General features: G+C 59.5%; 1 protein-coding gene across 4 annotated transcripts in view; it reads left to right on the forward strand.

The window, feature by feature from the left end:
* The window catches only part of MGLL (monoglyceride lipase), a 111,456-nt gene that overhangs the window by 20,670 nt on the left and 77,249 nt on the right, over window positions 1-13,537 (forward strand). The window contains exons 1-2 of one of the 4 annotated variants that reach the window (XM_069562181.1): window positions 3,549-3,740; window positions 4,864-5,008. In XM_069562181.1, coding sequence (XP_069418282.1) covers window positions 4,884-5,008 — 125 coding nt within the window. In that variant the 5' untranslated portion in view covers window positions 3,549-3,740; window positions 4,864-4,883. Of the gene's footprint in view, window positions 1-3,548; window positions 3,741-3,881; window positions 4,394-4,863; window positions 5,009-7,974; window positions 11,585-13,537 lie in introns of those variants that run through there. The other 3 variants (XM_069562180.1, XM_069562182.1, XM_069562179.1) reach the window with 3 other exon arrangements.

Consider the following 13,537-nt stretch of genomic DNA (forward strand, 5'->3'; position numbering starts at 1 on the left):
TTAACAGAGTTCCTACCAAAGTCCTGCCAAGATTTTTTTACAGGCATGGACAAGATTGTTCAAGAACGTACATCGGAAGGTAAAGGAACTTTTCTTTAGCTTAAGAAATTATAAATAAGCCTAAGGTGGGAGGAATCCATTTGAAGACTTAAGGAATCAATAGATACAATATTGATGACTGGGAGGTGCTGATAAAGAAATAGACGCAGACCCATGGGCCAGAATAGAGAATTCAGAAATAGATCTAATGGGTTTGGCAAAGGACGCAAAGCAATTCAAGGCTTGTTGGGGAGGCAGCCTATTCTGCGGATTGTGCTGGAGCAGTTGGACAACAGAAAAAAGAACGAAAACACTGGTCTTAATCTCACACCTTATACAACAGTTAGGCCAGCCTAGATGAGAGGCTGAGATGGGAAACAGAAAGGGAAACGCAGGAGAAAGCCGTCAGGTGTGGCACTTGGCAAAGCACTTTTAGGCTTGACTGCAAAAGCACATCCCATAAATAAAACACTTAGGAACTGTATTTTATAAACATGAAAACTTTCACTTTGTAAAAGACCATGTTAACGGTTGAAAAGGCAAGCCACAAGTGAAAATATTTGCAGATCACATATCCAACAAAGGATTAGTGTCTAAAATATATAAAGAACTCTCAGGACTCAACAGTAAAAACAAAAAGTCCAATTAGAAAACGGCCAAAAGCCATGGAGGAGCATTTCAATAAACTGGATATATAGATGGCAACTAAGTCTATGAAAGGTAATCAGCAATGTGAGTCATTCGTTATTATCGTTTAGTGACTAATTCACATCTGACTCTTTGTGACCCTGTGGACTGTAGCCCGTCAGACTCCTCTGTCCACGGGATTCTCCAGGCAAGAACGCTGGGATGGGTTGCCATGCCCTCCTCCAGGGGATCGTCCCGACCCAGGGATTGAACCCGCGTCTCCTGCTTCGGCGGGTGGATTCCTCACCACTGAGCCACCTGGTAGGCCCACCATGAGCCATCAGACAGATGCAGATTAAAACCATAATGAGATACTACTGCATATCTAACTGGCAAAACAGAAGCGAAAAATAGAGAGACCCTGCATGCTGACGGAGGGTGCTGAGAGACTGAATCTCTAGCGTGTTTCTGGTGGGAATAAGAAATGGCACAACCATGTCTGCTCCGAAACACATTTCAGAGCAATTGCTAACAAAACCCAACAGGCAACTTCCATAGGGCCCAGGAGTGTAACTCCCATTTATCCCACAGAAAGAAAGATTTACATTCATGCGTGAATATTTACAGAAGCTTCATTCCTAGCAGCCAGACACTGAAGCAACCCAGATGCCGTTCATGAGGAACAATGCGGTACGTCCGTCCCGTCGGATCCTGCACGGCAACCTGGAAATGCTGAAAGACAAGTGAATCCTAAGAGGTTACACGCTGTGCGATTCAACTGCTGAAACTCCTTGAAATCACAAAGTGTTACAGCTGGAGAATGTCGTAAAGTGCCTGCCAGGGCTTATGGAGGGAATCGGGACAGGAGAGAAGAGGGTGTCACCACAGGGACCTTTGTGGGGATGGAAGGCTATGCGGTTTGTCAACATCCACTTCCCCCTTGCGCTGCTGCCCTAGAGTTTTGCAAGACTTTCTCGCTGGAACAAAGGGTGCGCACCATCTCTTTATTATTTCTGAATCGAATCTATGTTAATGTAGTTGAATACGAGTCTATAACCTTCTCAGAGTAAAAAGTTTAACTAAAAAAGCTGATAGAGAACGGCGCAATCTCACCCATCCCCCAGAGCCCCACCCCCTCCGACCACCCCCACGGCCTCGTTTCTGTTGGTAAGCGAGCTAGGAGAAGCTAGTGGAGAACAGAGCATTTTTATCTTTCTTAAGTTTTGACTGTCCCGGGCCCTGGTTGCTGCGTGGGCTTTCTTCTGTCGTGGTGAGCGGGCTTCTCATTGAAGCGGCTTCTCTTGTTGCAGGGCAACACGGGTACACGGGCACATGGGCACATGGGCTTCAGTAGTTGTGATGCCCAGGCTCAGAAGTTTCGGTTCCCAGGCTCCAGGCGCAGGCTCAGTAGCTGTAGCGCATGGGCTTAGCAGCTTAGATGTGGGATCTTCCTAGCCCAGGAAGGTGAACTCTTCCACGGAGCTGCCTGGGAAGCCCTCCCCAAGCTTGGAACCCCCATTTCCACTGGAGTTCTGTGAACAACTGTTCCCCAGACTTCCACACTGTGTATGTAAAGTCCTGAAATGCTGGTAGCCCAGCTGGTGAAGAATCCGCCTGTGACGCAGGAGACCCCACTTTAGTCCTGGGTCGGGAAGACCTGCTGGAGAGAGGACAGGCCACCCACTGCACCATTCTTGGCCTGCCCTGGTGGCTCGGCTGGGAAAGCATCCACCTGCAATGCAGGAGACCCGGTTTGATCGCTGGGTTGGGAAATCCCCTGGAGAAGGGAAAGGCTACACACTCTAGTATTCTGGCCTGGAGAATTCCATGGGCAGAGGAGTCTGATGGGCTGCAGTCCATGGGGTCAGAGTTGGACACAACTGAGCGACTTTCACTTGACTTCACATTAAAGGGGGCTTGGTGTGCTTTGGGGTCCCCCAAAACGTCCCTCGGGCCCCAGCCTGGCTGGGATGAATTCCAGTCCAGGTACCAGCCACGTGCCAGCCCCTGGCTCCCTGCGTGGACTCGGCCGCCTCCAGAACTGGCCTTGCCTGGGGCCTGTTGCTTGGCCAGCCCCCTCCGTCAGAGGCCTGCGGCCTGCCACCAGGCAGGGCTCACACCCCAGCTGTTGTTTCAGTTAGCTCGTAGGCCCTAAGCAGCCGGGGCCTCCCCACACACGGGCCGTGTGACTCTGGAGGACAGTGGCTCTTTTCAGCACTGCTGTGGTGTCAGCTTGTTTGTGACCGAGGGAAGGATGCGGGGGAGGTCACTGTGAGCAGGGCACACCTGACCTTCCTGGGGCAGAGGTCCTGTCCTGGGCGGCCGGTGAAGAGACCAAGGCTCCCGGGGCGAGCGTCGGAGCTGGCGCTGGGCCCAGAGGGATCTAGGCTCTGGTCCAGCTGCCCCCACCCCACCTGCCTCGTGGACAGCTGCACCCAAGGGTGTTCAGAGCGTCCCTGGCCTGTGCCTGACCCTGAGGCTTTGTGTGTCCCCCAGGGAGGGTCTCTGGGGCCAGGCCTGCCCTTTCTGGCCTGGCCCCCACCTCCTGGAAATTGTGCAGAAGTCCCCCTACCGCCCCCCAGCTTTTGATGTGTGTCTGCCTGTGTGGGGTGTGTGTGTCTGTGTCCGAGTCTCTCTGTGTTCCTTTTTATGCGTGTTGCGTGGGTTTGTGTGTCCATCTGCGTGTCCTGAGTGTGTACGCGGTGTCCACGTGTGTGATTCCGGAGGGGGGACGCCCGGGCGCCTGTGTCGCCCCTGCATGCGTGTCTGTGCGGCGGGTGTGCGCGCGAGGTGTGTGCGCGCGTGGGTGTGGCGTGTCCTCCCGCAGCGCGGCTGTTCGGGGCGCGCCAGTCCCCCGGGCGCCACCCCGGGGCGCGGCCGGCGGGGAGGAGCGCGCGGCGGGCGGGCCGGCCGCACACGTGGGCCCGGCGCCGCCTCCCGCGGCCCAGCCCCGGCCGCCCCCGCCGGGAGGGAGCCGGGATAAGTGGCGGCGCGGACGCCGCGCCCTGTCTCCGGAGCGGCGGCGCGCAGCTCTCGGTCCCGGCCGCAGACGAGGACTCGGCGCCCGTGGCCCGGTAACTGCCCGAGTCCCCGCCCCGAGCCGTCCCTGTCCCCCGGGGGCGGCCGCCCCGCGGCCCGCGGCCCCCGCGGCCCCGCGCTCGGCGTGGGCTCCCGCGCCCCTGTGCGCGTGTGCACGAGCGCGCGCGTGTCTGCGTGTGCCCGGCGCGTGCGCCCCGCTCCCTGGCGGCGGCCCCGAACCAACTTGTCGCCGCCGTCAACTCCGCGTCCGCGTGTCCGTCCCCCGCAGGCAGCCCTGCCGGCGGGGTGCGCTCCTGGCGCCGGCGGACGCGGGCAGGCGGCAAAGTTTTTTTGGGGAGCCTGGCTGACTTTCCTGGGGGACCCGCGCTCGTGCGTGTCCGGGGGTGGGGGTCTGGCCGCGCGGAGCTGGTGCCCTGGCCGCCCCCCGGGAGCCCTTCTCCCACCGCGGGGGCTCGTTTCGGAAGAGGGATGCGGGGCCGGTGCTGCGTGGCTCCGCCCGCTCGCGGGGGGCAGCCCTGGGCTCCGCGCTCCTAAAGCCAGGCGGGGGCCGGCGCGGGCGCTGCCTGGGGAGCTGGGGAAGCGTGGGGGCGCCCCCCGCCTAGGTGAGGGGGCTGCCCGGGCTGGTCTGGCCCCGACGCTCGGGGCTGTGTGCTGGCGGACCGCAGGAGGACGGACGTGATGCAGACAGGTTTGCGGCGGCACCTTTAGAATTTCGGGCAGAAGGAATCAGCCGGAGCGTCATCCACCCCGTGACCGCGCCCCTGTGAAACTTCCTTGGGGGTTTTCGCAGGGATGGGTGTTTTGCAGCTGGGTCTTTATGCCCACAGGGCTGACTGTCATCTCCACTTGATTACAGCTAAAATAGTCCTTAAGATGAAGTTTCCTGAAATGATTTAAAATAAACACAGATGGGGGGGGGGGGGGAGAAAGCTGTAATGAGGCACTTAAAAGATAAAGTGAGCATTTTTCTTAAGAACAAATGGGGTTTTCAGTATTAAATATATGTGTCTGTAAAATTTTTGAAATGGAAGGGTTTTTTTTTTTTTTAAAGCAAACTGCTTTAAAAAAACGTTAGTGACTCTGAACAAGGTCTCCCTCCTGCTGTCTGTGTGCTCTGGCGTCTCTCTGACCTTGTGCCGTTCCCTGCTTCCTTCCCAGCACCTGAAGATCCTTTCAGAATGCCAGAGGAACGTTCCCCCAGGCTGACCCCACAGAACGTCCCCTACCGGGACCTCCCTCACCTGGTCAACGCTGACGGACAGCACCTCTTCTGCCGGTACTGGAAACCCTCAGGCGCGCCCAGGTCAGTCCGCCCCCCACCCACAGTGATGCTGAGGTTGGCCCCCAGGGGCATCAGGGGTCCTGCCCCCTCCCCCTTCCTATGCGGCTCCTGTGAGGCCACTTTCTCCACGGCCTACTTCTCATGCCGTTTGAACACTGAGCCCAGCAGGCTAACAGAGCTGAGGGCTTATGCTTCATCTTTTTTAAAATTAAGAAGCAGGAGTTCTATTTCAAATATGACAAGTAGGATGTGAGTTCTACCGTATGGCGGTTTTCACAGGACTTTATTTTTTGTGCTGGAGTTGATTTCCTGTTGTGCAGGCATGCCTTTAAAATCCAACCCGACAGTGACCGAAAACCACCTGATCAGATAAAATCAAAATGATGGGTCTATATAGTAACTTTTGTTCTCTGTCCGGTTTGACTGTGAGCCTCAGAGGGTGTGATTCGTGTGTCGGAGAAGGGAGGGGGTCTGCCTGTCTCCTGATGTCTTGCTAGCTCCGTTGCTTGGTACATTTCCCGTCAGGGATTATGTCTTGCTGTTAGAAACAGGCGTTGGGACGACACACAGTGAGACAGCTGGTCTCCTGCCACTTCCCTCCGCTCGCATGAAACGGGGAAGACCCTGCTTGTCTCTGTTGTTCAGGGAAGGAAACGATTTGGGGTAGCCAGCTGGCCTGGCGACCAGTGAGCGTCTCCTGTTCCGCGGACATGTTACCTGCTCCAACAGGCCTCTGGTCCCCGGAGGCCCACGTGCGGTGTGGGGTGTGGGCTGGGTTGCAAGATTCTGTCTCCTCACTGTTACCCAACCCAAGCACAGGTTTGAAATTCCTCCTCCGGCTTCAGCAAGGTGTGTATAGTCCAGGTAGCTCACATTCAAGACGCGAAAAGCAACAAGAAAGCAGAGACGTGAACTGTGAAGACTTGCTTTAGAGTCACAGCTTCAGGGCAGCTGGATAAACTGCTGTCAGTGGGCGGTTAATAGTCCTGAGGTCTGGCGCTGTCTTTCTTAAAGCTCTCCGGAGGAGAGCGCTGGAGGGGGCGCGGGTGGGTGTTGATGGGGCGGGCGAGGTCGGCAGGCGGCCGCAGGCTCCCTCTGGCTCACAGCGGCCCACTGTGGCTTTAACTTCTAACCACCCTGCGGTGCACGGCGCGTTTATTAGCTCAGAGTGCACAAAGACAGCGAAACTGCGAGCCTCAGACTTTGGGGGCTTCCTTCGTGGAGGGGGAGGCTGTCCTCACTGGAGGTCAGCGGGACAGAGAGCCCTCAGGGTTCCGACGGGGTGGGGCCGCCCTTCCTTGCGCTGTGCTGGCCTCCCAGTCTCCACCCCAGTGGCCTTGGGCCCACTTCCTTGCTTTTGCTCCAGTTAGCCTCGGCACCCGCCCCCCACCTCCGCCAGTTGTGTTTAAATCTCTTGGGGTCAGTGTTTATCTCCTGCTGGGAATGAGAATGGGGTGGGTGGGGGCCGCACTGGGGTTCCGGGCTTTGCCAGAGAGGCCCCCCACCCGCCTGCTCGTCTCCCCCCTCTCAGATGGTGCAGGTTCGTGAGCTTCCTTGGGGGGCAGGCCCCCCGGGTCGGAGGACCTTTAAAACCCATCCCCGCCAGTCCTGACCCCTCGGGAGGTCCTGGAGGCCCGGCGGTGACAGACGCTGCTGCACCCTGGGGGCCCGGAGGGATCAGGCCAGACTGAGTGGGGTGGGCGGGGGCGGCCTCAGGACAGAGTCTGTGCCCGCTGGTGGGGCCGCGTCTCTGCGCCTGGGCTCAGCTGCTGTGTCAGACTGACCGCCCTGCCCTCCTGCGGGTGGGCCACAGGCCTGCTGCTTCCGGAGCGGAGCGGCCCGCTGGGCTCAGCCTGCCCCTCCAGGGAGCACCCTCCAGGGTCTTACCCCGGGGTAGCTCAGAGTCTTCTGTGCTCCTATCCTCGGGGAAAATACCACCAAATGTCCCTTCTCTCAGCTCCTTTTTACAAATGTTTTTACAAATGTCCCAGGGAGGCCCTAGGGACCTCAGAAGCCCCTGCCTTATAGACGGTGCCTGATAGAGGGGTCTTAGTCATCTTGAGCCCGAGGCTGAAAGCCCACTTCTTGGTCACGCCAAGGCAGGTTTGTGCTTGTCTGGTGCAGAGCTTTGCGGTGATGGTGGACACTGACCGTCCTTAGGTCGCAGCAGAACGGGCTCCCGTGAGGTGGGTGTCGGGCCTGCTCTGGCCTCTGCACTGGTCTCTCAGACGTGATCTCAGGTTTATCTTCCAATCAGCCCGCGAGGCAGGTGCTGCCCTTGTGAGCCCTTTCAGAAGCTGGTCCAGCTGCATTTCGTCCACATTCCTCTGGTTCCAGTGAGCACAACAAGCCGTCCGTCCAAGGACTGTCTTCCTGATAAATTCTTGCGTGTTTTTGTTAGGATGAAGGTCACTCCTTACGGAAAGGAGTGATAGGATCTTTCATTGTGACTGTGCTCAGCAGTGTCCCCGTGGACCCCTCTGGCCATTTCCTCTTCCAGGGGGTCTTCCCTACCCAGGGATCAAACCCGCGTCTCCTTTCTTAACCACTGAGCCACTTGGGAAGCCAACAGGATCATTATTCTCCCTAATTCTTTGCTGGCAGTAGGGCAAAATATGATCTGTTCTGAAACCCCAAATCTTCTTGTGCCCCTGGGGACTGGCTGCCTTGTCGAGACTGGGAACTGTGGGATTTTTGAAACCCTGGCTCTGCGGCGGGGTTTCCCTGACGGTGTTCTCGGGGTCACGGAGCCGGCCGGGGCGGGCCGTGAGCTGCTCCGCCACGGCTCTCGTGCCCTGGGATGGTGTTTCACGCCTTCGGCTTTAGATTGCCACTCAGCCCGCCTGAAGGGCAGCTTTGAATCACCTCCTGAAGTGACTCAGCCGTCCTGGCCCCCGAGGACGGCTGACAGGCCAGCAGCGTCGGGGCCCCAGCGGTCTGACGGCTGCAGCGCCCGGTCGGATGGCTTGGCTCCGAGGAAGTCCTCCCTTGGTTCTGCCAGCTGAGGAGGGCTGTAGGGACGTGTGATCGCATGGCTGCAGACCTCGGGGTGTTCAGGGCCCAGTGTGGACGCCTCACACCCGTCTGCCTGGGCCTGACTGGGCAGTCTGAAGCAGACCCTTGTGGGATAAAGGCTTGGATGCCCTGTGTCTCCCCTCCGAGCAGGGGCTTCATCGTGCCCAGCCCGCGCTCTGTCTCTGGGGAGCCCCCGCCCCAACACCGTGGAGCCAAGCAGGCTCTCTTCCTGTCAGCTCATTGTTGCGACCGCTGGGGTCCCCGGGGGCCGCTTCAAAGAGCGCCGTTCCTCCACTGGCCGGGGGCCTGGTGCAGACACCCGGGTGACCCCCCCACCTTGAAACAGCTCCAGATCCGGGTCCCCTGCAGGGGCCCCTCAGCCTAGGACCCTGAGGCCCCTTTCGCCTTCCTGCCTTCTCGACGGGGTGGCCTTCCTCTGAAGGAGGGTGGCACGGCGTCCTTTCTGGAGCCTCCCTGTGGGCTCAGAGCCTTGGCCGCTGCTGGTGGGCCTGGAGTCCACAAGCTGAGGCCTCTACCTCCTCCCTCTCCGACGTGCCCTGCTCTGCCCTCGGTCATGCTGACCGCGTCTCCACGAGGCCCTCGGCGTCTGCCTTGGGAGTTGCGGCCAGAGCTGCCTCAGGACACTTCCTCCCACCTATGCAGATTTACCTGAAGAAGAAGCAGCTCTTGCCGGGAGCTGGGATATATTTAAAGGCTGGAGAGCACCCTCCCTTCCTGCCGCCCTCGCACCGTCCTCCCATCAGCTACCAGCCCCTTGGGTCTGGCGCCTGGGGCTCTGGAGACGGAGCTCCTCCCGGCCAGCCAGGTGCAGGCATGGAGTGCGGAGCCTCTGCCATCCGGCCGGACCCCACTGCCCTCTGAGTCCCGTTACCCTGGGTCAGCTCATCTCCGACCTCCCCTCTGCCTCCGGTTTGCTCTCCGGGTTGTGTGCCCCCCGCGTAGGGTGTGGGCACCGTGCTCTGGGCGGTGCTCCCCGGGGTTCTGTGTGTCTGGGGGTTTCTGCCTCCCTGGGGCCCCTGCTGCTCCCGGTCCCTCGCGGCCCTCTGCCCTGAACTCCTACCACCCGTGTGACTAGGCGTGACGCATCGCTGCCTTTGGTTGGCATGTCTCCAGGGCCAACCGAATCCCACCCCTTGTTTTCAGTCGCTCAGTCGTGTCTGACCCCATGGACTGCAGCGCGCCAGGCCTCCCTGTCCATCACCAACTCCTGGCATTTACTCAGACTCATCAAGTCGGTGATCCCATCCAACCATCTCATCCTCTGTCGTCCCCTTCTCCTCCTGCTTTCAATCTTTCCCAGCATCAGGGTCTTTTCTAATGAGTCAGCTCTTCGCATCAGGTGGCCAAAGTACTGGGGTTTCAGCTTCAGCATCTGTCCTTCCAGTGAACACGCAGGGCTGATTTCCCTTAGGATGGACTGGTTGGATCTCTGTGCAGTCAAGGGTGTCCCATCCCTTAGGTTCCACCCCTTACTCGTCCCCGAAAGTGGCGCTAGGGGCCCAGTTCTGGGTGCATCCACTCTTCCCACTCAGCTGTGGTCATACTCCCGCCCAACAAGCCAGTCAGGAGTCACTGGTTTACTGATGCCGGGGAGCTGGCACCAGGGTGGGGAGACAGTGGTGACGATCTCTGCATCTGAGGAAGAGGGAGTGGTTACCATACGAAGGGGAGGTACCTCGAGACCAGGGGGAGGGTGGTTCCCTGGTGGTTCAGTAGTCAAGAATCCACCTGTGGTGCCAGAGACCTGGGTTCCGTCCCTGGGTCGGGAAGATCCCCTGGAGAAGGGAATGGCAACCCACTCCAGTAGTTTTGCCTCGAGAGCCCCATGGACAGAGGAGCCTGGCGGGCCGCAGTCCATGGAGTTGCAAAGAGTCAGACGGGACTGAGCGACTCTACAACACTAACCTAGAGACGGGACAGCTGCCAGGCGTGGTGCGAATTAGAAAAAGGGCTGCGTGGGGCCGGCACGGCCCCTCAGCTGGGAGGTTTGGTGAGCAGAGCGCAGGCTCCCGTTCACCCTTCCAGCCAGCACCCTTGAGCGGTCTTGCTCCGGTGAGAAGGATGTGCGGGGCCGGGAACCACGGGAAGCTGGAGACGGGGAGAGGCCAGGCCTGGGGTCCTGCTGGCTATGGGCAGGCTATGGGCTTGAGTTTGCGCCTTGGTGGGTGGGCAGCCATGGACCGCCTTCAGGCCCAAAAGTCGCGCAGTCGGGCTTGTGGCTTGAGCTCAGCTGGCAGGAGGTGTTTGCCGTGATGCAGGGTGCCGGCGAAGGGGGTGAGTCAGCTCCTCGAGGTGCTGGGGTCGGAGCTTGCCAGGTGGTGATGGAGGGTTCCCAGGGGTCTCCCCGGTGCACGGGGAACGTGGGGTCCCCTGCATAACACACCTTCAGCTCACTCTCCTCCAGAGACGCCGGGGCTGCTCTCTGATGGTGAGGACCTGTGGACCACCAGGCTGTGGGACCTCCTGCTGGAGCATCCCCGAGAAGCCAGTAAGCAAGCAGGGACCAGCGGGGCGGCCGGCAAACCTCCCCCGTGAGATACCGACGCGGGGGGCGGTCAGTTTCCTGAAGGCCAGAGAGGAATCCTGTCTCCCTTTGTCTCCCCACCACAAGAATCAGAAAGGGCCTTAGACTTCTCTGAGTGGGCTCCTGATATTTCCACCTAAACGCGGAGCCCGTGGTCCTTACTCTGTATTGTACGGCAGCGACATGGTTTTTAGTCCCATCACTGCCTTCCAGTCCTACCTCAGCTTTCTCTTGCCTATTTTAAGAATTTCCCAAAGTTCCTTCCTCGTGGATGGAGCCGCCGGTCCTCCTCCTGGTGTCTCCGCCTTTGTTGCAGCAAACTGCCTGATGTTTAAATAGGGCATCTCTTCTGGGCTTTTTTTTTTAAGACTCTTCGAATAGCAGAGATCTTTTGATGGCGAGAGGACACTGCTGTTCTTGCAGCATTCTCGCAGTTGGTTTTTCCAACAGCTTCGTTAAGGCATAATTTTTTCCACTTGCTATAAGCATGTTCTGTGGATACAAGTCGGGCTTTGTTTTTCAGCGGAGTTGAGGAAAAAAAAAATTGCAAAATAAGCCGCTCCCTGAAAGGCGGCCATTGTCCACCGTTGTGCGTTGCTCAGCACCTTTTAGGTAGAGATGCCCATCCAGGCGCACTTTGTCCCCGAGCGCCAACGAAACGGCGCTTCTCCTGCCAACGGCCCTTCGTATGTGACTCTGCTGAGATTACAGTGTGACCCTTGTCCCACATTTAGGGTCAGCCAAGTCTTCCACTGGGGGTGGCGCTTTCGTTTCACCCATGCCTGCTCGCTGGGGTGGAGGTGGGGAGGCGGATTCAGTTCAGTTCAATCGCTCAGTCCTGTCCGACTCTTTGCGACCCCATGGACTGCAGCACGCCAGGCCTCCCTGTCCATCACCAACTCCTGGAGCTTGCTCAAACTCATGTCCATGGAGTCGGTGATGCCATCTGACCGTCTCATCCTCTGCGGCCCCCTTCTCCCGCCTTCAGTCTTTCCCAGCATCAGGGTCTTTGCCAGTGAGTCAGCTCTTCACATCAGGTGGCCAAAGGACTGGAGTTTCAGCTTCAACATCAGTCCTTCCAGTGAATATTCAGGACTGATTTCCTTTAGGATGGACTGGTTGGCTGCCTTACCTTCTGCAAAAAGGTTCAGAGGAGCTCTTACCGTGGAGCCGCCGCTTTGTCAGCGTAGGGAAGGAGGAGGGCAGGAGGGTGGCCAGGAGGGCAGCAGGAAAGAGAGCTTGTTCGGGAACTGCATCCTCAGGGGACGCCAGGGTGAAGGGGAACTGGGCCTTCCTTTCCTTGAGCAGAGTCCTCAGAAGGCTCTGCGGGCAGCATGGACACAGCGAAGGGACCCCTGCGCCCTTCAGGGTCTCAGGTCTGGGCTCGTGGGCACGGCCCCCGGAAAGCGGGTCTCAGAGGAAAGCTGACCGGAGGAGGGCCTGGGTCTCCGAGCTCTGAGAGTGCTTCTCAGCCCTGCTTTCGGGCCCCCGGTGCACACGCACGTCCCTGGCCCTGAGATCCGGGCCGCCCTCGGTGGCAGCTCAGAACCGTGTCTCCCCCCAGGGACCCAGGTGTCTGAGCATGTGGCTGGCGGGGCTGCGCATGAGGGGACCCTCAGAGGCGTCGGGGCTTCCTGGGGGTGGTGGAGGCTTTAGGGGGTGGGCTCTGTGGACCTCGGAGAGCCACGGGACCTGAACGTCCCCCCTTGCTGGGAAAGCACGGTGGGCCGCCGCTCCCCAGCCCCTCAGGGTGGGGGCAGTCTGGGACCCCAAGGCTCAGTGCCAGCTGCGTCACCTATAGTGGGGAGACGGCGTCAGAGGGTGAGCGCGCCCCCGGGGGCTGGCACGGGCCGCAGGGGCATCCCCAGGGCTGGCATCCTTCGGCCCCGTGCCTCCCTGCTGTGGGTTAGACCCCGGGGCGGCTTTCCCAGGAGGCGTCCACAGACCTCCTGCTGGGGGCCGAGCTCTCCGAGCGCCTCCTGCTCCACGCTTCCCCCGAGGCCCGCCCCTGAGTCTCCATCTGGGCGGTCCTCTTTTCAGTGGTGCGAAGTGTGCGGGCGCCTCTGCGGAGACCAGGGAGGCTGAGGACAAGGGCAGCCCGACCTCAGGAAGATGCAGGAGACTGACGTAGGATCCGGGGGTGCTGCGGGGCCCAAGGGAGCCCGGGAGGCCTCGAGAAACGGGCAGCAGAGGATGTGGGCTGGGAGGGCTCCACGTGGAGCGGGGAGGAGGAAAGACAGGAAGGAGGGGAGGACCTGGAGCAGGGGCCCGGGGCTCGGGTCCGGCTGGCCTGGTCTCAGCAGGGCGGTTTGCCCCGGGCCGTCCGCGTGGCCGGAGTAGAGATGAGGGGCCCTGCTTGGGAAGCACGGCCTTTAGGCGTTCTAGGTGCTCCGCTATGTTTATGCTGTTCAATCCGTCGTGCCGAGACGTCCCTCAGGGGAGGCTGGTGTCTTGGGGCCACACAGCAGCGCGGTGCCGTGGACAGTGGCGGGCCTTGGCAATGGTAGACCAAATGGCAGGCCTTGGAGGTAGAACCCGCCTGAGTCACACGGTTGGGGTGGGGCTGGAGGCTGTCCCTGGACCCGAGAGCCATTCTTCTCGTGGTTAAACAGGGGCCCCTTTCCCCTGGCTGGTCTTAGCTTCAGACGCCGGGCGTCTGTGAGGTCAGTGCCTGCCTCAGTTTCGAGATGTGAGCGTGTGGGTCATCTTGGGCTCCCCCACTGCCCACCCAGTGGGCTCCTCCACCGTGCTCACTCCACCCTGCCTGCCAGCATCAGTCACAGGCACCTCCCTGACGTCTGTCTTTTTTTTTTTTTTTTCTGACGTCTGTCTTGACCTCCCTCCGCGTGGCGCAGGCTGTGTGCTTTCCCCAGCCTCTGGGCTAATTACTTAGCAGTTAGAGCCATTGCTGTGAGATTTCAGACACCGAGAAAGCATCCATTCTGCGGGTGCTCGATTTACAAAGTCGTGGGGAAGCCGCTGGTGGTGCA

Source organism: Ovis canadensis, chromosome 19 (genome assembly GCF_042477335.2).
Source record: "Ovis canadensis isolate MfBH-ARS-UI-01 breed Bighorn chromosome 19, ARS-UI_OviCan_v2, whole genome shotgun sequence".
Taxonomy (NCBI): Eukaryota; Metazoa; Chordata; class Mammalia; order Artiodactyla; family Bovidae; genus Ovis; species Ovis canadensis.